Source organism: Acinonyx jubatus, chromosome X, assembly GCF_027475565.1.
Source record: "Acinonyx jubatus isolate Ajub_Pintada_27869175 chromosome X, VMU_Ajub_asm_v1.0, whole genome shotgun sequence".
Classification (NCBI taxonomy): Eukaryota; Metazoa; Chordata; class Mammalia; order Carnivora; family Felidae; genus Acinonyx; species Acinonyx jubatus.
In genome coordinates, this window is record NC_069389.1 from 95,272,179 (window position 1) to 95,297,864 (window position 25,686).

The following is a 25,686-nucleotide window of genomic DNA, read 5'->3' on the forward strand; positions in this document are numbered from 1 at the left end:
CCAATCCAGTCAAAAACTAAAGAAGGAAGCAAAGGAAGGAAGCAGAGGAGGGAGGGAAGGAGGGAGGGAGGGAGGGAAGGAAGGAAGGAAGGAAGGAAGGAAGGAAGGAAGGAAGGAAGGAAGGAAGGAAGGAAGCTGAGGGAAGGAAGGAAGCTGAGGGAAGGGAAGGGAAGGGAAGGGAAGGGAAGGAAAAGAAAGAAGAAAAACTATGTTACAGGTTTACTCTGGGAACTCTTAAAGATGAATTGCTACCATTTACTAAGTCTGAACAATAGACCAGATATTTTTTTTAAATTTAAGTTTATTTATTTATTTTGAGAGAGACAGAGAGAGCAAGAAGGGGAGCGGCAGAGAGAGAGGGAGAGAGAGAATCCCAAGCAGGCTCCGCGCTGTCAGTGTGGAGCCCGATGTGGGCTTGAACTCACAAACCGTGAGATCAAGACCTGAGCTGAAACCAAGAGTTGGACGCTTAGCCAACTGAGCCACCCAGGCGTCCCCTGACCAGATATTTTTGATATACCATCTCATTTAATTGTCGCAGCAAGTCTGTAGCACAGTATTATTTTTTTTTCAATATATGAAGTTTATTGTCAAATTGGTTTCCATACAACACCCAGTGCTCATCCCAAAAGGTGCCCTCCTCAATACCCATCACCCACCCTCCCCTCCCTCCCACCCCCCATCAACCCTCAGTTTGTTCTCAGTTTTTAAGAGTCTCTTATGCTTTGGCTCTCTCCCACTCTAACCTCTTTTTTTTTTTCCTTCCCCTCCCCCATGGGTTTCTGTTAAGTTTCTCAGGATCCACATAAGAGTGAAACCATATGGTATCTGTCTTTCTCTGTAGGGCTTATTTCACTTAGCATCACACTCTCCAGTTCCATCCATGTTGTAGCACAGTATTATTAACCCCCATTTCACACATACCCAGGGAGGTTAAGTAACTCCCCTAAAGTCACCCAGCTAGTTAGTGAATGGTAAACGATGTAAACCCAGACCTGGCCAGCTCCAAAGCTCCATGAGCTTTCCGTATTCTTCTGCTACCCCCACATGATTAACCAAAGCACCTATACAGAGGGTTGTACTAAGACTGGACAGCCTACAAATAGTACATTTTCTCTGTCAACCAATGGGGAGCCAATCTGTGTAGACACAACCTTAAGATAGGTGCTTATGGGGGCGCCTGGGTGGCTCAGTTGGTTAAGCATTCTACTTGGGCTCAGGTCACGATCTTACAGTTGGTTAAGAATCCAACTTCGGTTCAGGTCGTGATCTCACGGTTCGTGAGTTCAAGCCCTGCATCGGGCTCTCTGCTGTCAGTGCAGAACCTGCTTCGGGTTCTCTGTCCCCCCCTCTCTCTCTGCATCTCTCTCTCCCTCCCTCAAAAATAAATAAATGTAAAGATATTTAAAAAAAAAGATAGGTGTTTTTGATGTACACATCATCAGTGGAACTCAATAGCTTTTGGTGATTTGTAAACATACCAGGAGCTCACTTTCCCATCGGCATACTTCTGTAAGCACCACATTTTAAAATGCATGCTTTAAAAAATTTTTTTTTCTAAAGTAATCTCTACACCCAACATGGGGCTCGAATTCACAACCCTGAGATCAGGAGTCGCCTGCTCTACTGACGGAGCCAGCCAGGCACCCCTAAAATGCATGGTTAATTAATTTCACCCTTAGGTTTAGGTGTTTGGTTGGTTATTTCATTCTGTTTTTAAACTCGTTTTATTTTCAAATAGTTTTAGATTTACGGAAAAGTTGCAAGACTATCACAGAGAGTTCCTGTGTGCTCTGCACACAGTTCCCCTATGGTTACTGGATTTTTAAAATGTTTTCAAACACAACCACAACAATGAATTGATAGCAATCAAACAAGTTGCATCTATCATGTGCTGTTCGGAACCCATCAAAATACATGTCTTGGAGAACTCAGACGCATGCCAGGCTGTAGGCAGCTCCAAGGGCTTCCTCCAGAACAAGTAGCTCCAGATAAGAACACGGGGCTTGGAACGCCTGGGTGGCTCAGTCTGTTAAGCGGCTACTTCGGCTCAGGTCATGATCTCACAGTTTGTGGGTTCGAGCCCCGCCTCGGGCTCTGTGCTGACAGCTCAGAGCCTAGAGCCTCCCTCTCTTTCTGCTCCTCCCCCACTCTCTCTCTGTCTCTTAAAAATTAATAAACAGTAAAAAAAAAAAAAAAAGAACATGGGACTCGTTCCTCAGTCTCTAAAGAGGAGTAACATTTTTTTCTAGCTTGAATGCCTAACTGGCCTTGTAGCCCAAACCACGAATTTGGTCTAAGGTCAAAAGGGTATGTCTTTTTCAAATCCTACAGCTCATAAGTTTGTCTAGTTTATTTCAGGATTCTCTCTTGTTTACTTGACACGTCATCTTTCCCACATCTCCACGTTCGTGGAAGCTTCTGGAAACACCCGCAGAAAAGCAAACTTAAGACTCGACATAAAGAACTGTAGAGAGCACTGGATGAAGAGAAGCGAACAGAAGAGGACAAAGACCCAGATACGTAAGAGGTTCCTTGAAGCAACAGCAGCCCTAGGGTGCAGGTCTCTCGTTCCCACCTCAGAGCTCCACTGGAGTCCGTGCGCTTCGGAGGCGTCAGCTCAGTCCACACTGTTCTTTCTGGGCACTAGTCCATCCACAGGGCAGTCATGCTTACACAGGACCCTGCCCTCCAGCGATAGGCGACTGATTCTTGACTGGGCCAGTCAGGCTCACCATCTCACGATCTTGCTGTGGGGAGTCAGAGATTCCCACCCATTTCTCTCTGGGACCAAGTGGACGCCAGGTTTGGCTTTGCTCGAAGAGAAGCAGAGGAAACAGGTCTGCCCAGAAGGACAAGAGTACAGTGACGTTCAGAAAGAAGCTGAGAGGGGCACCTGGGTGGCTCAGTGGGTTAAACGTCTGGCTCTTGGTTTCGGCTCAGGTCACGATCTCACGGTTCGTGGGTTCCAGCCCTGCATCAGGCTCTGTGCTGACAGCTCAGAGCCTGGAGCCTGCTTCAAGTTCTGTGTCTCCCTCTCTCTGCCCCTCCCTGCCTCTCCTCACACTCTGCTTTCTCTCTCTCAAAAATAGACATTAAAAAAATTTAAAAAACCATTTTTGTTATGTTTATACATCCCGAGAAATAGAAAATGAAAACTAAATCACTTGTAGTGAGATGCATACACATGTCCAACGAAAGGTATGTACAAAGACGTTCATAGCAGTTCGCTAAAGGCCCCAAACCTGAAACTATCCAAATGCCTATCAAGAGTAAAATGGGGAAATAAACCGTGGCCTATTCACACACTGGAACGCTTGTGAAAATTCATCAAAAGGAAAGCTCATTTAAAACGGAGACAGGAGGCCAGAAGGGGGAGCGCCCATGCCCTACCATCCATGGTCAATTGCAGACCCCAACAGGAAAAGACGCACCTTGCATTCCCCAGTTAGAAGCCTATACTTTACTACCCGAGGAGGAGGAAGGATTTTCTCCTTGCCTCATAACAGCCCGGTGACGGCCACAACTCAGCCAATGAAAAGCCACCATATTTCGAACTCCCAGTTTACTCCCATGGACTTTTTATTTGTGACAGCACCTTCCAACTCTCCCTTTTCCTCTGTAAAAAAGCCTTCACCTCCTTTGCTTTTGTGCCTCGGTTCACGTGTCCTGAGGTTCAGTTCTCTGCTATTCCTGAAAAAGTCCATTTTTACTGGTTAAATAACTGACAGTTTTATTTTAAGTTTATTTATTTTGAGAGAGACAGAGCATGCACATAAGCAGGGGAGGGGCATACAGAGAGGGAGATAGAGAGAATCCCAAGCAGGCTCTGCATTGTCAGCACAGAGCCCAGGGCAGGGCCTGAACCCATGAACCATGAGATCACGACCTGAGCCAAAACCAGGAGTCGGATGCTTAACCGATTGAGCCACCCAGATGCCCCACTGACAGTTTTATTGATTGATTGATTGATTATTTTTGAGAGAGAGACAGAGAGACAGAGAGAGCGTGAGTGAGGGAGGGGCAGAAAGAGAGGGAAACGCAGAATGTGAAGCTGGCTCCAGGGTCTGAGCTGTCAGCACAGAGCCTGATGCAGGGCTCAAAATCATGAACCACGAGATCATGACCTGAGCCAAAGTCAGATGCTTAACCAACTGAGACACCCAGACGCCCCACTGACAGTTTTATTTATTTATTTTTTTAATGTTTATTTATTTAAAAAAATTTTTTTAATGTTTGTTTACTTTGGAGAGAGAGACAGAGCATGAAATGGGGAGGGGCAGAGAGAGACGGAGACACAGAATCCAAAGCAGACTCCAGGTTCTGAGCCGTCAGCACAGAGCAAGACACGGGCCCAAACTCACAAACCGTGACATGACCTGAGCTGAAGTCGGACGCTTAACCGACAGAGCCACCCGGGCGCCCCTGACAGTTTTAAGGTCAATACGTTACATAGCAATGAAAATGAATCCTCTACAGCTGCACATAACAACAAAATCTCCTATGATGGTGAGTGAACAAAAGAAATTAGACACAGTAAGTGCAAAGTTAATTATTCCATTCCTATAAAATGCAAAAATAGGCAAGACTAATCTATGCTGTTAGACGTTAGGACAGTGGTTACATTTGGGGGCAGTAGTGACTGGAAGGGGGCCCAAGGAGGGGCTTCTGGGATGCTGATCATCTTGTTTCCTGACAGCTGTCAGCACAGAGCCCGATGCGGGGCTCGAACCCATGAATCGCGGGATCATGACCTGAGCCAAAGTCGGACGCTTAACCGACTGAGCCCCCCAGGCGCCCCGTATAGTCTTGACTGCAGTAGTCCTGCAGGGTATGCTTGCCTCTGGTGCCCCAAACACCCACCAGTGTTTTTGCCTGGGCGGTGGTTTGATGTTGACTTCTCTGGAACAGAACAGGATCGGGGAAGCGTGAATGCTTAATATTTCACTCTGTTCCGTCGGGTCCTCGTGGCCATTCCTAAGGGCAGCTCCCTGGCATGGTAAGCGCTCAAAATGTCAGTTGCTATTAGCAGGAAGAGTTGTATAACCTTTTAAAATCTGTACGATGGGGGAACACCTGGTAGAACCGACCTTTTATAGACATTATCGATCCTTACAAACCCCAAGGTAGGTAGGACTTGGCGGGGGAGTCTCCTAAAGTCCTAAAGATCGAGTTTCCACAGTTGGGTCAGGATGGAGCTGGGACTCAACCGACGCCTGACGGCAAGGCCCAGGATTTTCACTCTCACACTGCCCTGCCTCCTCTCCAAGCCCTCGAGGTGGTTAAGGCACTCGCAATTAGAATCCCGGGATTGGAAGGGAACCAACATCTGTCTAGAGGCTGACACTGAGCGCGAACATTGACAGCTGTGCCTGACCTCTCCCTGGACGACCTGTCCCTCCCCACTATCTGTCTTTAGCTTTATCCAGCACATACTCAGGTCTGCTGGGGAGGGATCCACACCCCTTGACTCCCGTTCACTCCCCATTCCTTGTTTTCCTGGTCGGGCACCAAGTTCTGTAGGTACATGATCCTCACAGCCCTGAGGGAGCTCCCACTGGCCCCACTTCACAGATGAAGACACGGAGGCTTACAGCTGGCAAACGAAGAGCGGGATTTGAATCCCAACTCAGCAGACCCCCCCGCCCCCCAGTGCCTGCCTCTCAGCAGGACGTCAAGGGGTGGGCAGTGTCAGCGCAGGGTTGACCCCATGTCTTTCAACAGCTGACCTCTAATGCCACACTTCTGGTAGTTTGTAAATGTAGATCTTGAAGGTCTCAGAGCTCCCATAATTCCCCCTTCAGGAAGCACTGATCTAGTCCTTCACAGATGGGCAAACAAATACTGGCAACCGAACGAGCTAGAGCTAGTGAGGGGCCAATGGAACCAGGACCTGTGCCCAACTCCCAGGCTCAAAAGTAACTCCTTAGGGAAAGAAAAAAGTTAACCCCTTATGTACAACCAATCAACCCTGGTGCCCATGTCATTCTACCTTTCATTTCTGACACCTGTTTAAGGTCCATTAGTGGCACCTTAGCGGTGTCCCAACCTACTCTGAACAGTGAGGCTGAGGTTTTTTTTTTTTTTAAATATTCGAGTGTGTATGTGAGCAGGGGAGGAACAGAGAGGGAGAGAGAATCCCAAGCAGGCTCTGCGCTGTCGGCATGGAGCCCAACAAAGGGCTCCATCCAGAGTCGGACACTTAATAGACGGAGCCACCCGGCCAGCCCGAGGCTGAGGTGTTTTTAATACTCCCAAGTTGAAAATTCACGGCACAGGACTGCCAATTATATCGAGCCCCACTGCTTTGGATCCATGTAACATTTTTTAGGTTACCACTGCTACCAGGGTGCCTGGGTGGCTCATTTCGTTAAGTGTCTGATTCTCGATTTTGGCTCAGGTCACGATCTCGTGGTTTCCTGGGTTCGAGCCCTGCATCGGGCTGTGCACGCGGTGCCTTGCAGGGCCTGCTTTGGATTGTCTCCCGCTCTCTCTTCCTGCCCCTCTCCTGCTCACACGCTCTCTCAAAATAAATTTAAAAACAAAACAAACCCCCTGTGGTCCCCACAGCAGCAGCTCCCAGGTTCCTAGGTTGGTTAATTGGTATTCTGTAGCCCACTCTTCTGATTTCCAATAAACGGTGGTCCTTCAGGATTATGACCATCTGAACCTCTTAGTGTGGTTCTGGGTTAGGGACCCCTGTGCCAGGCCATCCCTGCCACTTGCTCTCTGCTACATCCAGCACAGGGTCCCTACAAACTCCATATGGGGTCACCACCAAACTTGACCCCCCTTTCCCTCGCTGTAGTTTCACCTACATCCCACAGGTAATTAGGGACCCTTTGTTCCTTCCCACGTTTTCCAGACATTTGCTCTGGCTTCCATATTGGCCCATTACTAGCCTAACCTACACCCACACCTGTCTATCAACTGACCCCAAGTACCTAGAACAGTGCCTGGCAGGGGCGCCTGGGTGGCTCAGTTGGTTGGGCGTCCGACTTCGGCTCAGGTCATGATCTCGTGGTCCGAGTTCGAGCCCCGCGTCGAGCTCTGTGCCGACAGCTCAGAGCCCGGAGCCTGCTTCAGATTCTGTCTCCTTCTCTCTCTGCCCTCCCTCGTTCATTCACTGTCTCTGTCTCAAAAATAAATAAAACATTAAAAAAACAGTGCCTGGCACATAAAGGCCCAGTAAATCTGAATTTCAGTGTGTCAAAACAGTCTTTTGATTTCGTTCAACAATTTAAAAATACAGAAATTTAGTTCACAGGCCAAACAAAACCAGGCAGACCAGTCTGATAACCCCTGGTTCAGATGATTCCTACTTGTATTGAAGACTAGCATTAGAGTATATAAAGATGCTATTTAAGAATGTGCTTGGGCACCTGAGTGGCTCAGTCAGTTTAAGTTCCATTCTTGATCTCAGAGTCCCGAGTTTGGGCCCTGTGTTGGGCTCCACGCCAGGCATGAAACCTACTTAAAAAAAACAATGTGCTACCTCAAATATTCACTTCCCATAAGGCGTTAAGAGCCATTAGCCACATGGAGTTTTTTAATTACAATTAAATAAAAATTTAAAAACCAGTTCCTGGGGCGCCTGGGTAGCTCAGTTGGTGAAGCGTCTGACTTCAGCCCGGGTCACCGTCTTGCAATCTGTGGGTTCGAGCCCCGCATCGGGCTCTGTGCTGACAGCTCGGAGCCTGGAGCCTGCTTCACATCCCGTGTCACCCTCCCCCTCTCAAAAATAATTTACACATTGAAAAAAAAATCAGCTCTTCGCTCAAACTAGCCACACGTCTTCCAATACTCAGTAGTCAAAGGACATTTCTAGCACTACAGAAAGTTCTACCGGACAGCGCTATGGGAGATCTGACAGGAGGAGGAAGTCAGTCCTTCACAAATCAGAACACAACAGCAGTTCAACCAAAAGGTCTCACAGGTTTATTACTGAACCAACCTACAGGAGCAGAAGAAGCATCATAACAGAGAAAAGTCAATTTCCTGATAAAACACATCTACTGGTCAGGCAGCGGGGAGGTGATGGAATAGAAACGTATGACTTTCAGGCGGCATAAACGTGTGCCATCTCATGTTCGATCCCTTACAGACCCAGCTTCGTTCTTCTCCAATGCCGCCTCTTGGAGTTGTATCTGCACAGAAGGAAACTGCGGGTTACAAAGGCAGTCTGACTTCAACAGGCTCCCAGTTTTCCTTCCCGTAACACGTTTGGAGCTCTTTGGAGAGTAAAAAGTGACTTGCTAGATGTGTTTAAGAACTAGTCACATCAAATTTTTGCCTCTCCAAAGGATTCCAGGCCAAGAAAACACACTGGTTCTTGAGACTGGACTAGTGGGGAAGTTCTTTCCCCTCCCAAGAGTACGCACACCTACTTGTGATTCAACCTCCCCGGGGAGACCCAGACATCTTTATTTTCGAACCTCCCGTCTTTCAAAACATCAAAACAGCATCTGCAGAATCTTTCCAATAGGTTAACACCCCCAATCATTTCAGTATCAAAGCAAGTGACTTGCAGAGTGAAAGCTCCTCAGAATTGTCCATGTCAATCTGTCCTGATTTTACCCTCAGAGAGGCAAAATCAAAAATGATCAACACTGTTTTTCTTTCAGCAGGATAATGTCAGTACTTCCACAAAACGAAGCACTGTAATTGCAACCTGCTTTAACACACTATAAAAGTTGCAAGGCAGCTGAGGGACGAGAAAAATCCTTCAATTGTGCCAGTTCTCTGGGCCAAGTGTATACTCTGAAATATACATTTCTTTCACTCCTCACAATAACCCGTAACAGCAGGCCCCACCACCAGGTGGGGATAGGACAGAGAAACCGATGTTCATGTCAATCCATTAAAAAGGGGCTTTACTATGGATGTCCAGTGTTCTCAACGGAACTGCAGCAAGCTTGTAGAAGGGCTGACCTGCCCAAGTAACCACTTCGCCAAGAGGCTCAATGCTCTTTTCTCAGTGTTGTACGAGGGCAGAGCCTGGGTGGCTCAGTTGGTTAAGTGACTCTTGATTTTGGCTCAGGTCATGATCTCCGGGTTCCTGAGTTCAAGCCCCGCATCGGGCTCCACACGGACAGTGTCGAACCTGCTTGGGATTCCCTCTCTCCCTCTCTCTCTGCACTGAGGGCATGGAGCCTGCTTTGCCTGTTAGCTTAGATGACCCCAGAGGCCTTCTGTCGCAATTCTAGCAATTCCATCTTTTTTCCAAAACCATCAATTCAACTACTTCTGCAGTAGAGGGCAATCTTCCAATCTTTTAGAAAAGATAAACACCTCCAAGATGGACTAGGCGAGCAATAAGACAGCCTTCCACTTTACGTTCTGGCTCAGACTAAAGACAACAGGAAATTAACGAATATTGGAGTGTCTGCCCTTAGTCCCAGAGGTGGGCTGGGTTTCTGTCCAGAAACACAGAGGAAGCACATTAAAACAAAACAACAACCCCACAAAAGGCGCAGGTGATTACAGGGCGGGGTGTGGGGGGGGGGGGTCCTTACCTGATTTTATTACCAGTTTTCATCCGAATCCACTGGGGAATGGGACGATTCTGCTTTTGTTTCTTGGCCAGGAATCGCTTGATCCTGAAAGTCTTGTGAGAAGACTGGGAAGAAAAGGTAACCAATTAAAATTTTTTCAAAATATTTTATTTATTTTTGAGAGAGGCAGAGCATGAGCATGGCAGGGGGAGAGAGAAAGAGAGACAGAATCTGAAGCAGGCTCCAGGTTCCGAGCTGTCAGCACAGAGCCTGATGCGGGGCTCAAACTCATGTGAACGGCGAGATCGTGACCTGAGCCAAAGTCAAGTCAGACACTTAACCGACTGAACCACCCAGGCGCCCCAAAAAGGTTATCAATTTAGACAGCAACACCAGAGCTTGCTCAAAAGATTCAAAGTCAGGAACTCCTTCAATCCACAAACATTTGAATGCTTTATCTATACCAAAAACAACCTTCCCAATGCTAAACCCATCCATCACGCCCTTTGTGCTGCTTCTTACAATTTCTAGAGGCAGATATGTAATTTCCACTGTTCAAATAAAAATCACCAAGAGTCAGAAAAGTAAGTAACCTACCCCAAATCAGAGTATTAATGTGCAGAGCTGGGATTCAAGCTCAGGTCATCTATGCTCCAAGGCTAGGGTGCCTTCCACTCTTCCCTGCTGTTACCCAGGACCCAGAGGACCACTGGGGATAGCTGAGGAACTTGGTTTTCACAAAAGAACACAAGCTTTTTAAAAAATTTTTTTAATTGTTTATTATTATTTTTGAGAGAGAGACAGAGAACAAGCAGGGAAGGGGCAGAGAGAGAGGGAGACACAGAATCGGAAGCAGGCTCCAGGCTCCCAGCTCTCAGCACGACATGGGGCTCGAACTCACAGACCGCGAGATCATGACCTGAGCTGTAGCTGGCCGCCCAACCCACTGAGTTATCCAGGGGCCCCAAGGACACAAGCTTTTGGTCACCCAGAACAATCTGTCACTTGCAAGCCAACTAGTCTCAGTGCACTATGTACAACAGGTACCTAATTTCAAGGGTCATCCCAAGAGTAATTAAGATATACACAAAATCCTTGACCGTCAATAAATCTATTCTAACCCACTGACCATTTTGGTATTAATTCTAACTGTACTTAACACATAATTTTCAAGGATGGCTTTCCCAATTTCTCATTGCGTTTTTGGCTTTAAGTACTTGGGTCATCGAAGTCCAACCCCAACCACCCCCCCCCCCCCGCCCTCAGAATGCAGAACAATCTGGAAATGGCAGGAGTGGTAGTCTCGAGTCTGGCCAACGTGGTCCAACACAACCTTGCATAATAACAGGGGCCATTACAAAGAAGGCAAGGACTACACTCCTCTCTCCCAGCTCACGGTAGCAGTTGTAAATTTTCTGTCAACTAAAACAACCAGTTACCGATCCTCTCTCTCCACACCTAGAAGCAGAAGGCAATTTTATGTTCTAAGAAACCTATCACAGGTTAAAATCCACGACCATAATTGTCCTCAGTTGGCATTTTAGGTTGAACGCCCTAATGGCATATAAATCCACACTAGAGCACCCCTTCTTCCAGGTGCTTCCACGGGGGAGATACTTAAATCCTCGAACAAAGAATTAAAAGTCCTGTAAGCGCCTAGTTTGCTATGCAGCCGGCAGCCAACTTAAAAAGTTTCCGTAAGCCAGCTGACCACATTCCCTTCTCGATGCCTGGCACGTCCCACGTGCCCCAAGGTCGGGCCACGGTTTCTGGAGTGGATCCTCCCTGTCCCAGAATCACAGTTCGCTCCAGAAGGGCGAAGGGCAGGGGGAACCCCTGCTAGCCGGGGCAGCGGCCTGGAGCACAAAGCGCCACCCCTCCCACCCCCCCTTAGGTTCTCCATCACTTGCTAGTTTCCCGCCAGGCCTGTAGCTGGAGCCGTGGCCAAACTCGGCCTTCTCTAGAAAAAGCCTTTAAAAGGCCCCAGCACCTCGATACAGCGTGCGGTGCCTGCGAAATCGCGGAAGCCTCAAGTCTCGCGAAAGCACCCCAGGGCCGATGGTTACGGATAAACTTACCATGGCGAGAAACGACCAGCGGCGCACACAAGGATGGCGAAGAAGGAAAAGAAGGAAGCGGGCGGAAGGACGTATTTAGAAGACGATGCCGGAGGCGGAGCTTGGGAGCTGCTGCCATTGGCCGATGGCCGTCTCTGGCCGTCCTTTCTGCCTCAGCCCCGCACGCGTGCGCGTGCGCGCTCTCGTGGGAACTCGGCAAATCGCGCTTGTCCGTGCGAAATGGGATTCGTTTTACGCCACTTCCGTAAGTGGGGCCCTCGGGAGCAGGGCACCCTGCTTCGTGGGTGAGGCGCACAGGCCGCGGTAAAAGCCGAAGTGGTAACCCTTCCGAGGGCAGAGAGAGCAGAGTGGGCGGGGCTAACTCCAAGGGCGGTGGGGGATACGTCACGTCCGAGTGCAAGGGACTTCGGTCCTGGGTTTAGGAAGCAGAGCACCGAGGGTTAACCTCCGCCGGGGTGGCCTGGCGGTGCGCATCTCGGTCTTATCTCGACCTCTAGCATGGTTTCGAGCTGGCTGGGCCGTGCTGGACGGGAAGGGATGGTGGTGTTGGAGAAAGCAAGGGAGGGTGGCGAGGGCTGCACTGGGTGGGTCCGGGAGGTCTAGGCAAGGGGTTGCTGCTAATCAAGGTCTAAGTTGAGAAATTTCGAGATAACCTTTTCCTTGGCTACTAGGAATCCCAGACGGACTTTTAGCCCGCTTTGCAAAATGCATAGGAATTAATGACATGCGTTTTGGATGTTGATGATCCCCGATTCCATGTTTTTCTTCCCCACATTTAAAAACAGAAACTTTTGGGGGCGCCTGGGTGGCTCAGTCGGTTGGTTGAGCGTCCGACTTCAGCTCAGGTCATGATCTCACAGTCCGTGAGTTCGAGCCCCGCGTCAGGCTCCGTGCTGACAGCTCAGAGCCTGGAGCCTGCTTCGGATTCTGTGTCTCCCTCTCTCTCTGCCCCTCCCCTGCTCACGCTCTGTGTCTCTCTGTCTCAAAAATAAATTTAAAAAAAAACATTAAAAAAAATAAAAACAAACTTTTGGGACGCCTGAGTGGCTCAGTCGGATGACTGTCACACTCTTAATTTAGCCTCAGGTCCTGATCCCGAGGTCGTGGGATTGAGCCCCACTTGGGCTGTGCGCTGAGCATGGAACCTGCTTAAGATTCCCTCTGCCCCCTCCCCGCTGCTTGTGCGCTCTCTGTGTCTCTCTAAAATGAAATAAAATAAAAACAAAATCCTCTGTGTATCTTTGCAGTCACTTCAGGCCATTTTGCACCAGTAGATTAAGGTAAGGGTTTTTAACCTGGGGTCCACAAATGGTCCATTTATAGAGTTCACAGTATACATGAACTTGGATGGGAAAAAAAACCACAACTTGTTTTTATCAAACTGTCTGAAATTTAGCACTTTCTTTACAAAGGTAGGCAACATACTATAGTCGCGTCAACAGTACCTATGACTTTGTCACCAGTAGAAATCAAAGATGGTTTCATATCACATTGCATTTGATGCAGATGTCTTGAAATACCATTTACACATTCATTCATCACTTGTTTGGAATTATAGTACAGTTGGCCCTTCAACAACGTGGACTTGAACTGCCTGGGTCCACTTATATGTGGATTTTTTTTATAAATATTTTCTTTGGTGATTTTCTTAATAAACTTTTCTCTAGCATACTTTATCATAAGGATACAGTATATAATACATATAACATATGGAATATGTGTAAATCAACAGTTTGTGTTATCAGTAAGGCTTCTGGTCAGCAGTAGGCTATTAAGTTTTTGGGGAGTCAAAAGTTACATGTAGATTTTACACTGCATACGGTCAGCACCCCTAACTCCTGCGTTGTTCAAGGGTAAACTATAGTTATTAGGCCCTTAAGTAGAACTGTGTTAAGAAGCCTATATGTCCGGGGCACTTGGGTGGCTCAGCCGGTTAAGCACTGACTCTTGACCTTGGCTCAGGGTGGGATTGAGCCCCGCATCAGGCTCTGCACTGACATTGTGGAGCCTGCCTGGGATTTTCTCTCTCTCTCTCTCTCTCTCTCTCTCTCTCTTTCTTCCCCTTCCCTGCTCCCTGCTCATTCTCTCTCTCTCTCCTTCTTTCAAAATAAATAGATAAACTTTAGGGGCACCTGGGTAGCCCAGTTGGTTAAGCATCCAACTTCAGCTCAGGTCATGATCTCACAGTTTATGAGTTCAAGCCCTGTGTCGGGCTAAGGGCTGACAGCATAGAGCCTGGATCTCGCTTTGAGTTCTGTGTCTCCCTCTCTCTCTCTGCCCCTCCCCACCGCACGCGCATGCGTGTGTGTGTGTGTGTGTGTGTGTGCATGCGCACGCTCTCTCTCAAAAATAAACATTAAAAAAAATTTTAATAAAATTGTTAAAAAATGGGGAGCCTAGGTGACTCAAGTCACTTAAGCATCCAACTCTTGATTTTGGCTCAGGTCATGATCTCGGGGTTCGTGGGATCTAGTCCCGAGTCGGGCTCTGTGCAGACAATGGGGAGCCTGCTTGGGATTCCCTCACTCTCTCTCTGCCCTTACGCCGATGGTTCTCTCTCTCTCTCTCTCTCTCTCTCTCTCTCTCTCTCTCAATAAATAAATAAATAAATAAACAAACAAACAAACAAACAATTAAAAAGAAGCTCATATGTTATTACAGCACACATTCCTTTTAGAAAATATTTTGATAACTATTACAGTGTAGTTGCTTTTCTTTGTAATCCTATGTACTCTGTCTTATGCATTTAAAAACATTCTGAAAATAAACTTCATCTGACTGCCAAAGGGCTCCACAGCACAGAAATAGTTAGGAATCCCTATATTGGAATACAGTGACAGATGGTAGAACAAACTAGGTGGGAGAGAATTTGGAAATAGTCTGGGCAAGAAACTGGCCCGGGGGGGCCTGGCTGGCTCAGTCCGTAGAGCATGTGACTCTTGATATTGGGGCTGTGAGTTCGAGCCCCAACATTGGGTGTAGAGATTACTTAAAAATGAAATCTTAAAAAAAGAAATGGCCCAAAGTAAAGTAGTCCCCGGGGATGTTGAATAAGAAGAAATAAAATCAAGAGATGATTGTGACATTAACAGGACTTGGTGCAGGTTTCTGTCTTGAGCAACTGGATGCTGGTGGCTTAGGTCTAGAGAGGAAATACACAAACAATAGGAAGTTTGAGCCAAATTTAATAACCATTTTTTAAAATGTTTATTTATTTTGGGGCACCTGGGTGGCTCAGTTGGTTGGGCGACCGATTTCAGCTTAGGTCATGATCTTGAGGTCTGTGGGTTCAAGTCCTGCATCAGGCTCTGTGCTGGCAGCTCGGAGCCTGGAGCCTGCTTCATATTCTCTCTCTCTCTCTCTCTCTCTCTCTCTCTCTGCCCCTCTCCCGTTCATGTTCTGTCTCTCTCAAAATAAATAAACATTTTATTTTGAGAGAGTGCACACACACACACACACACACACACACACACATGAGAGGAGGGGAGGGGCAGAGAGAAGGATAGAGAGAATCCCAAGCAGGCTCCAAGTTCAGCGGGGAGCCCAATGCAGGGCAGGGATAGATCTCATGGACTGTGAGATCACGCCCTGAGCCGAAATCAAGAGTCAGCCACTTAATCGACTGAGCCACCCAGGTGCCCCTAATAACCATTTTTTTTTTTAACAGCAAAACTTTGGTTACTTTAATCCCATCCAGCTTTTAAATTCAGACCCTCATCCAGATAATTTTAATTTTATGTTTAACTGAAGTGAGACCTCAGGCTTCTTAACCTGGATTTTTATTATTTATCTGAGAGCCAGTATTTTGTTTTTGGTGGCCCAGAGGAGCAGCAAATAAGCCTTTAGTTGCTGAATCACCATCATTATCATCATTATAGCTACCATTTACCCTAGGTTTAGGGTGCAATTGACACGGTGCTGAGAGCTTACACAAATTTTTTTTTTTTTTTGCCTCTTTAAACTGCTTTATTGGGGCGCCTGGGTGGCTCAGTCGGTTAAGCGGCCGACTTCGGCTCGGGTCATGATCTCGCAGTCCGTGAGTTCGAGCCCCACGTCAGGCTCTGTGCTGACAGCTCAGAGCCTGGAGCCTGTTTCGGATTCTGTGTCTCCCTCTCTCTGACCCTTCCCCGTTCATGCTCTGTCTCTCTCTGTCTCAAAAATAAATAAACGTTAAAAAAAATAAATAAAAAAAATAAACTGCTTTATTAACTTCACAACGTATGATGAGCATCTTGCTGTACAATAGGGTAAAACTCCCCTGCTGACACAGTCTTACAGATTGGGTCAAAATATAACATTCAGTTAGAAGCTGGTAACAGGAGACCCACAAGAGACACGGAGCACCAAAAGGTTTATAACAAAGGTACATTAAGAACATGTAAGTTGAGGAAGCAGGTATGTCTTCCTGTTAACTTCAGGGAAAACAGGATTCAAGATACGAGGCAAAACTCATCCTGATGGTCATGGCCGCAGGGTCAAGTGCTAACCGCCCTCAGACCATGACTGGATTGCTTTTCCCTCAGCTGTCTCACCTCCTCCCCAATCCTTTCCATATTCTCTCTTTTTTTTAAGTTTATTTATTGATTTTGACAGAGACAGTGGGGCACCTGGGTGGCTCAGTTGGTTAAGCACCGGGCTCTTGATTTCAGCTTAGGTTATGATCTCACAGTTTGTGAGTTCAAGGCCCACATTGGGCTCTGCGCCGACAGCGTGGAGCCTGCTTGGGATTCTGTCTCTCCCTCTCTCTCTCTCTGCCCCTTCTCCACTCGCTCACTCTCTTTCTCTCAAAATAAATAAACTGGGGTGCCAGAGAGAGAGAGGGAGACAGAGAATCCCAAGCAGGCTCTGCACTGTCAGCACAGAGCCCAAGGCAGCGCTCGGACCCAGAAAACCGGGAGATCATGACCTCAGCCGAAACCAAGAGTCCCACACTTAACCGACCGAGCCACCCAGGCGCCCCGCCATATTCTCTTCTGTCACTCTTGCCTGTGGCTCTGTAAGCTCCATCGCGCCCCACCTAGACTGCAGCATGGGCTGCCGAACATGGAATCACCTGCAGTTTCCTCTAGGCACACGATATATACCAGCTTCCAAAGGGAGAGTCAAGGGCTCTCCTTTATTGGCAACTTGCTCCATTGCATCCTTTTATTTTCTTGGTTGGCATTTTCCATGTTGAGATTTTTTTTTTTTTTTTTACTGCTTGCTCCTCTTTGGATGCCACAGCTCCTGGGCGTATCCTTGCGGTCTCCTGCCCATCCCGATTCTCCCGGGGAGTGTGCCCTCGCCACTCAGACCTGCCCACCTGCTCCCCCTCCGCCTCCTACTCTTTGGGGCCGCCCCTGGCCTGCACACCCACAGGGCCACGGGGGGGGGGGGCAGGTACCGAGAGGGGTCAACCATCTTTTTAATTCTTAACAGCTTTAGAGCGCAATCTTTGTTCTACCTGGTTTTGATTCTTCCTCGCACCCTACCCCTTCTGAGTTTCTTTTGCTGATTCTTCCTTACCTCAATTCCTTTTTAACATTGGAGAGCCCCGAGGTTCGGTTTTGGACCTCTTCTTTTTTTTTTTTTAATTTTTTTTAAGTTTATTTATTTACTTTGAGAGAGACAGCAAGAGGAGGGGAAGGGTAGAGAAGAGAGGGAGCCAGAATCCCAAGCAGGCTCTGCGCTATCAGCACAGAGCCCCCTGTGGGGCTCGAACTCACAAACCCGTGAGATCGTGACCTGAGCTGAAACCAAGAGTCAGATACCTTAACCGACTGAGCCACCCAGGCGCTCTTGGACCTCTTCTCTTTTCTATATACACTCCCTCCTTTGGCGATTTCATCCAATATCATAGCTCTAAATACTCTCTTGGGTGATGACACCCAAACATCTATCTCCAGCCTGGACCTCTCCTGAGCTCCGATCACCTTCTCGGCATCCACTTGGATGTCTCATAGATGCCTTAAACTTAGTATGTCTCCAACAGAACTCCTGACCTTTTCACCCTTAACTGGCTCACTCAAAGTCCTCCCCATCACCGCAAATGGCACTCCATTCTTCCTGCCGCTTGGGCCAAAATCTATCTTCCACCCGTCTCTTTCGCATCCCGCATCTGGTTTGTCAGCAAATCTGGTCCGCTTGACTTTGACATTTATCCAGAATCCGAGGACTTCTCATCACCTCTACCCGGGTCCGAGCCACCCTCTCTCATCTAGATTATTTTAAGACTCCTCGCTGCTCTGCCCGCTTGCTGGCTTCCCTACAGCAGCCAGAGCGACCCTTTCAAGACCTCAGGCAGATCATGGCGCGCCTGATCTCCATGGCGCTCCTCCGCTCAGCGTGCTCCAATGGCTCCCCATCCCTCTCATAAAAGAAAGTACGGGGGCACCTGGGTGGCACAGTCGGTTAAGCATCCAACTCTTGATCTGAGCTCAGGTCATGGTCTCGCAGTTCGTGAGATCAAACCCTGCATTGGGCTGTGCGCTGATGGCACTGGGCCTGCTTGGGATTCTGTCTCTCCTTCTCTCTGCCCCACCCTTGTCCTCTCTCTCTCTCTCTCTCTGTCTCTCTCTCAAAATAAATAAATACACAACAGTTAAAAAAAAAAAAAAAAAGAAAGAAAGCACAGGAATTTGCAGTGGCCTCAAAGGCCCTACCCAGTTGGTCGGACATTAGTTCTCTCACCCAGCCTCGTGTTGTCCTCCCTCTCACGTTGCTAAAGCCTCACTGACCTCCTTGCTCTTCCTTAAACACGCCAGACACAGTTCCCTTCATGGCCTTACACTGGGTGTTCTCCTGCCCTGGGACTCCATTCCCCCAGGCACCCCACGGCTGCTTTCCACACCTTCTGCAAGTCAAGGCTCAAATGTCTCCACTCACGAGAGACCATTCATTCCCCAACGCTCCGGATCCCCATTCCCTGCTTTTCATGATAACACTTATCACCGTCTATTATGTCACAGCACGTATTTCTTTTTTTTTTTTTAATTTTTTTTTCAACGTTTATTTATTTTTTGGGACAGAGAGACACAGAGCATGAACGGGCGAGGGGCAGAGAGAGAGGGAGACACAGAATCGGAAACAGGCTCCAGGCTCTGAGCCATCAGCCCAGAGCCCGACGCGGGGCTCGAACTCCCGGACCGCGAGATCGTGACCTGGCTGAAGTCGGACGCTTAACCGACTCTGCCACCCAGGCGCCCCAGCATGTATTTCTTTATCGTCCTAATTCCACATAAGCTCAATGAGGGCAGGGAGATTTTTTTTTAACTCTTTATTTTGAAAGACTCAGGGATTCACAAGAACACACAAAAATCTACAGAGAGATCCTGTGCACCCTTCACTCAGCCTCTAGCATTATCGTCTTGCATTGCTATGATATCAAAACCAGGAAATTGACATTGGAACAATCCAAAGAGCTTAGATGTCGCTCGTTAGATGTGCACTCATCTGTGTGCGTGTAGTTCTGTATAGCTTTATCACATGTGTAACTTCATGGACCCACCACCGCAGTAAAATCTAGAACCGTACCATTACCACAAGCCTCCACAAGGGCAGGGTTTTTTGGTCGCATCTCTTCCCTCCTGTACCCCCCGCACCAAGAACCAAGCCTGACACGGAGTAGGCCTGGGTACCTGTCGAGCTGAAAAGGCCCCAAGTGCAGTGCTGACAGACTCTGAAGCCAGGGCCAGCTGAGTTTGGACACCCCACCAGTGCAACGTACTAGCTACATGACGTTGGATACGTAACTCGGCATGTCTGTGCCTCAGTTCCCTCTTCTGTAAAATGGGGGTAAATAATATTGCTTAACTCGCAGTGCCGTGGTGAGGATTCAGAGTCGCTGGTAACACATTACGCACGCAGTAAGGCCTGAGTTAATGTCTACCTGGCACATAATAGCCACCGAGCTCAGTAAACAGCAGTCATTATTCCTTTCATTCCCTTGTATGGTAACAGGGCAGAGAGTGCTAGGAAGCAAATAAACTGTTACAAGATTGAATGGGAGGGGCGCCTGGGTGGCTCAGTCAATTGGGTGTCCGACTTCGGCTCAGGGCGTGATCTCACGGTTTGTGAGTTCAAGCCCCGCGTCGGGCTCTGTGCTGACAGCTCGGAGCCTGGAGCTGCTTTGGATTCTGTGTCTCCTTCTCCGTCCGCCCCTCCCCTGCTCACACTTTGTCTCTGTCTCTCAAATAAAAATAAACATAAATTTTTTTTTTTTTTTAAATATTGAAGGGGTGCGGATTGCCAGCTAAGGGGAGGAGATGGCATCTAAATCCAGCCTTAGAAGGTGAGTGGTGGTGTTATGGGCTGAATTGCGTTCACTTAAAATTCCTATGTGGAAGCCCTAACCCCAGTATTTCACAACATGACTCTTTGGAGGCAGGGCCTTTATGGTGGTGATTAACTTAAAATGAGGCTTGCTGGTGTGGGCCCTAAAGCAATCTGACTGATGTCCTTTGGGATACACCAAGAGACACCAGAGACCCTCAAAGGCCATGTGACAACACGATGGAAGCTGGCCGGCCAACTGCAAACCAATCAGAGGCCTCAGGAGATTTAGAAAAAACTTTTTTAGTTTATTTATTTTGAGAGAGGGCTAGCGTGAGCGGGGGAGGGGTAGAGAGAGGGAGAGACAAGAATCCCAAGCAGGGTCTGCCCTGTCAGTGCAGAGTCCCCCTCGGGGCGTCAGCTCACAAACTGTGAGATCAGGACCTGAGCGGAAAACCAAGAAGAGGTGGACGCTTAACCGACTGAGCCCCCCCAGGTGCCCCAGAGAGGCCTCAGGAGACACCAAACCCGCCTATGCCCATGATCATCATTGGACTTCTAGCCTCCGGAACTGTGACAAATTTCTGTCGTTTGAGCCACCCAGTCTGGCATTCTGTTATGGCAGCCCTGGCAGACTGATACGGGTGGGATCAGGACATGGGGAGACGGGGAGGAGGGCTTTCCAGCCAGAAGGAGCCTCACGCTGCCAGCCACAAGAGACAAGAGTCGAGGTGTGGTACATTCTGATTGGGCGGAGCCAGATTTGCCGGAGGCACATTTCAGGGACCAGAATGCCACCGAGCTGGGTCCCACAGGTGTCCGAAAAGACAGGGGCTGTGAAGAGGCTCCGGGATTGGCCATCATGGTGCTGCTCCTTGGTGCCCGTGAAAGTTGGGCAGTATAGATGGGACGTGAGGAAGGTGGCAAGAAGGGAATAGAGTGGGGGGTGAGGTGGGGCAGGGCTTGAAGGGAGGAGATGCTCTGAGGACATTTGGGTGTGAAGGGAAGGAGACAAAGAAGGGCCGCGCGAGAGAGTGCTGAGCTCAAGAGTTGGTGGGTTTTGGCAGATCATGGAGAAGAAGATGGGAAGAAGAGAGAGTAACAATGCACGAAGACGCAGGTATAGTGGACAGTGTGGGGGGGCTCGGCGGGCATGCGGGGGCAGGCCGAAGGGCATCAGGAGAGGAGCTTCCCTGGACAAGAAAGACACGAAGAGAGAATGTTTTTTGTAAATTTAGTTCTTTTTTTTTTATGCTTATTTATTTCTGAGAGAGACAGAGACAGAATGCGAGTGGGTTAGGGGCAGAGAGAGAGGGAGACATAGAATCCGAAGCAGGCTCCGGGCTCCGAGCTGTCAGCACAGAGCCCGACGCGGGGCTCGAACTCACAAACTGTGAAATCGTGACCTGAGCCGAAGCCGGAAGCTCAACTGACTGAGCCACCCAGGCGCCCCTGGTTTTTAAATTATGTAAATGTTTTACGTGGTTCCCTCCTATCTAACCCTACATTTCCTGTCCTAGGCCTTTCCCCAACGGGAAGGGGAACAAATGCGCCTGCAGAGGTAGGTACTAGATTGCTTGTAGCAGAATTATTTATGAGAGCCCCAAGCTGGAAACTGTCCTAATCTATCGCCACGTGAGCAGATACACCGCGTGTTTCCCAAGGGCGGCAACACAGAGGGTCAGCATGACTTTTCTAATAATACAAAGACATCACTTGCTTCTTTTACTCTCGTGCTCTCATGAGCGTAGCGTGGCGTTTTCAAGGGGCTATGTAACTAGAATGACCTCCTTGCTCTCACAGACAATAGAATGTGTGCTTGTGTGTTTTTTATATTCCTGTTTTAGGGCACCTGGGTGGCTCAGTCATTAAGCATCTGACTTCAGCTCAGGTCACGATCTCACAGTTCGTAAGTTCAAGTCCCACATCTGCTGAGCTCGAGCCCAACTTTGGGTGAACGCGAGGCCCGCATCACATTGGGTGAGCCCTGCTTCTCTCTCTCTCTCCCTCTCTCTGCCCCTCCTGGGATTCCGTCTCTCTCTCTGCCCCTTGCTCACTTGTGCCCTCTCTCTCTCTCAAAAAAAATTCCTGTTTTACTTTCTAATACAGTATATATCTATCTACATACACAGAGGTCCATGAGGTAAGTGGCCTTAAGGAGGCTTAAGACCAAAACATTTGCAAACTGCTCCTATCCAGCAGTGGAAATAAACTACGACAAAACCACCATGGCACGGATGATCTCATCAACGTCCACAAAAATGTGGTACAAACGAAGCCAGACAAGAGCACACATTCTGTGTGATTCCATTTACGTAAAGACCAAAACCAGGGGAACGGAATCTGTGCCATGGGAAGTCAGGACAGTGGCTATCTTTGGGGGCAGGGGACGCTGATCATACTCTTTCTCCGGATCTGGGTGCTGTTTGTATGGGTGTGTTTACTTTGTGAAAATGCATCTAGCCGTACCCTTCGGGATTACACGGTTTTCTGTATGGGTGTTATATTTCAGCAGAAAGTTAAAAGCACATTTATATGGGTCTACAGACAAAACTATGAATGAGGGGCACCTGGGTGGCTCAGTCGGTTGAACGTCCAACTTCGGCTCAGGTCATGATCTCACCGTTGGGGAGTTTGAGCCCCCCGCCCCCTCCCGACTCCCTAGGCTACGTTTACCCCATAGGTAATTTCCATTGTGTCTTTGGGAAATATCTGAGTATTTTCACTTTCATGTCATTTCAGATATTCATATATTTGTTCGAATAACCCCCACCCCTGCCTTCCTAGGACAAAAGCAGCCTGGTAGGTAGGAGAGAGAGCCAGTGAGGGGGGAGAGAAGGAGATGGACGGGGCGCACAGCAGGTGGGTTGGAGGGGGGGGGGGACTTGGGCTCACCAGCCCTCTGCAGGGAGTAACGCGGTGGAGGAAGCGGAATAAAGCCGAAGGCCCGCACCGCACCGTGTGTGCCGTAGTGGGATCCAGGGCCCTGTCCTTGGCGGCAGGGAGTGGCCCACGTGCTGGGAGGGATGCGTGGGATGCTGGGAGTGCCCCCAGCCTGGGCAGTGGAAGGCCACGGAAAGGCCTTCAGAGAAGGGGCTGCTCGAGGGCAATCCTGATGAAGGAATAGGACGGGGCAGAGAAGGGGACGGAGGGAGGGCTTTCCAGAAAGAGGGAACTCTGTGTGTGCAAAGGGGCAGAGACCCTGAGCAGGTGTCCCGGGCCTCCCGGGGCAGGCCCGGGAGTCTGAGCTTCATCCTGGAGGCCAGCAATCTGCAACTTCTTGAGCAGAACAATTCTGCGTTTTTAAAAGGCATGGTCTATAGAGATCCACCCTTGACTCTTCTTCTCTTACCCCTCTGTTCTAATCTGCCGGCAAGCCCTGTTCGTGCTCTCCTCAACATCTAGAACAACATCTTCAACAGCTCTCTTCTCCAGCTAGAATCCACGAGCCCCCGCGGCCCCCAGCCTGGCCCAAGATACCACCATCCCCCACCTGAGTCATGACAAAAGCCTCCTAACTCTTCTGCCTTCTTTTGACCTTACCCTCTCCAGTCACTTCTCGGTACAGCAGCCAGAGTGATCCTGGTTTTGTTTTTTTGAGTAGTTTCTTTATTTTGACAGAGACGGTATGAGTGGGGGAGGAGCAGAGCGCGAGGGGGAGAGAGAGAGAGAGAGGGAGAGAGAGAGAGAATCGCCAGCAGGCTCTGCGCTGCCAGCAGAGAGAGCCCGATGCCTGGCTCAAACCCACGAAGCCGTGAGAGCAGGACTTGGCGTGAAGCTGAAATCAAGAGTCGGACGCTCGACCGACTGAGCCACCCAGGCGCCCCTCCAATCAGGTTTTCACCTGTTCTGAAGATCACTCGTGACTTCTCTGTTGCCAAATCCTAGGTTAATGTCTCTGGTATGGTCTGATTTGACCCATCAGCAACATTTGTCTGAGTTGACTCCTCCTTGAAATACTCGGTTCGCTTGGCTCCCAGGACAGTATACTTGCTTGGTTTTCTTCCTCGTTCAGACCCTCTTTTTCTGGTTCTTTGTCGTGTCTAAATGCTTGAGGGCTCCAGACTTCACTCCTTGAATCTCTTCTCTTCCATCTATACTTACTCCCATGGTGATCTTAATCCCATGGCTTCACATGTCCGAAACTGATAGCCCCCTGCACCACCGCACACGCACGCGCGCGCACACACACACACACACACACACACACACACACTTTTTCCTGCAGTTTTCTCCATCTCAATCCTTTCCTCATCCTCCCAGGTGCTTAAACAATCTTTGACTCTCTCACGCCCCACATCTGGTCAGTCAGCAAATTCTGTGGGCTCTACCTACAAAATGTGCTCAGAATGTGATCACTTCTGACTACTTCTGCTGCTGCCATCTTGGTCCAGGCAACTGTCATTTCTCTACTAGATTACTGTGACAGCTTAAGGTCTCTTTGCCCTTCTTTCCTCTGTTTTGGTCTGTTTTCAACACAGCAGCCAGAGTGATCCTTTTATTTTTAAATATTAAGTCAGATTATATCACACCTCTGCTCAAAACTGTGTGGTGGTTCCTATAACATCTGGAAGAAAAGCCCAAGTCCTAACTATGACCTGTAAGATCTTGCCCCTGTGAGCTCTCTGACTTCACTCCATCCGTTTTGGCTGCCCCCCGCCTTGCTCACTCTACCCCAGACATTATGGGGCCTCTTTGCCATTCCTGAGCAGGCCAGGCATGCTCCTGCCCCAGAGCCTTTTCACATGCTTTTTCTTTTGGAGGCTTCTACCTTGTGTCCTTCTCAAGTCTACTCAGAAGTCACCTGCTCATTTAGGACTTGCAACCCCCAACTGTGAACATCGTATTACCTTTCCCTGATGTATTATTTCTGTCAGGCACCTGTCAGTTTTTTTTTTAAAGAAACTGTAATTTTTTTTAAGTTTGAGAGAGAGCGTGTGAGCAAATGGGGGAGGGGCAGAGAAGAGAGAGAGAGAGGGGCAGAGAGAGAGAGAGGGAGGAGAGAGAATCCCAGGCCAGGCTCTGCACTGACAGTGCGGAGCCTGATGCAGGGCTCAAGCTCAAAGTCACGAACTGTGAGATCATGACCTGAGCCAAAATCAAGAGTCAGATGCTTAACCGACTGAGCCACCCAGGCGCCCCCACTTGTCACTTACTTTTTTTGTGTGTGTTTATTTTTGAGAAAGAGAGACACTGAGTGCGAGCGGGGGAAGGGACACAGAGAGAGGGAGACACAGAATCCGTAGCGGGCTCCAGGCTCTGAGCCGTCAGCACAGAGCCCGACGCGGGTCTCGAACTCATGGACCGTGAGATCATGACCTGAGCCGAAGTCCGACGCTCAACCGACTGAGCCACCCAGGCGCCCCATCGGAGTTTCTATACACTAGCAAAAGGCTACAAAACTCCTATTAACCTTTGTCCTGTGGAATTAAAGATAGCATCTGTGAATACCACAGAGAGTTAGATTTTCATTTACAAGCAGAGTTAAGTTACTACCTCAGGACTACCTTGTGTTTGCCTGCTGGGGAAAGGGGGGTGCGGTTCCCGATTCCGAGGGCATGAATGCCCAAAGCCACCCATTTGTCACTGCCCTGGAGATACCTATTCCCACTGCCCTCACCCCTTCAATTTTTCCTGCCTATTTCCCTTAGTATCACTTCTCTCCATGAGAGCAGCAAACTCCCAATGGCTGTAAATATCATGAGGGCAGGGACCTTGTTCACTACCATCATCTTGGTGGCAAGCCCGTAGGTGTTCAATGAACGTTTAGATGTGTGAGCTGTCTCCATCCCGTCGTTATTTCCAAATGAAACCTTTGTCTGAAGTAGGCAAAAGTGGAATGGATGCTTACTTTTCTCTTCTTG

The 25,686-nt window shown here is 48.7% G+C and overlaps 1 protein-coding gene and 1 non-coding gene across 2 annotated transcripts; both read right to left on the bottom strand.

Annotated features, from left to right (window-relative positions):
* Positions 1-7,915: 7,915 nt before the first annotated feature.
* Positions 7,916-11,696, bottom strand: RPL39 (ribosomal protein L39). Its single transcript, XM_027054276.2, has 3 exons — positions 11,573-11,696; positions 9,516-9,619; positions 7,916-8,147 (listed from the first exon to the last, which is right to left on the bottom strand). The coding sequence occupies exons 1-3, from the start codon at positions 11,573-11,575 to the stop codon at positions 8,099-8,101; spliced, it is 156 nt and encodes a 51-aa protein (XP_026910077.1). The 5' UTR covers positions 11,576-11,696; the 3' UTR covers positions 7,916-8,098.
* On the bottom strand, positions 8,547-8,678 carry LOC113597673 (small nucleolar RNA SNORA69). Its single transcript, XR_003418464.1, has one exon. It is a non-coding gene; the product is annotated as a small nucleolar RNA SNORA69 (small nucleolar RNA).
* Positions 11,697-25,686: the final 13,990 nt, after the last annotated feature.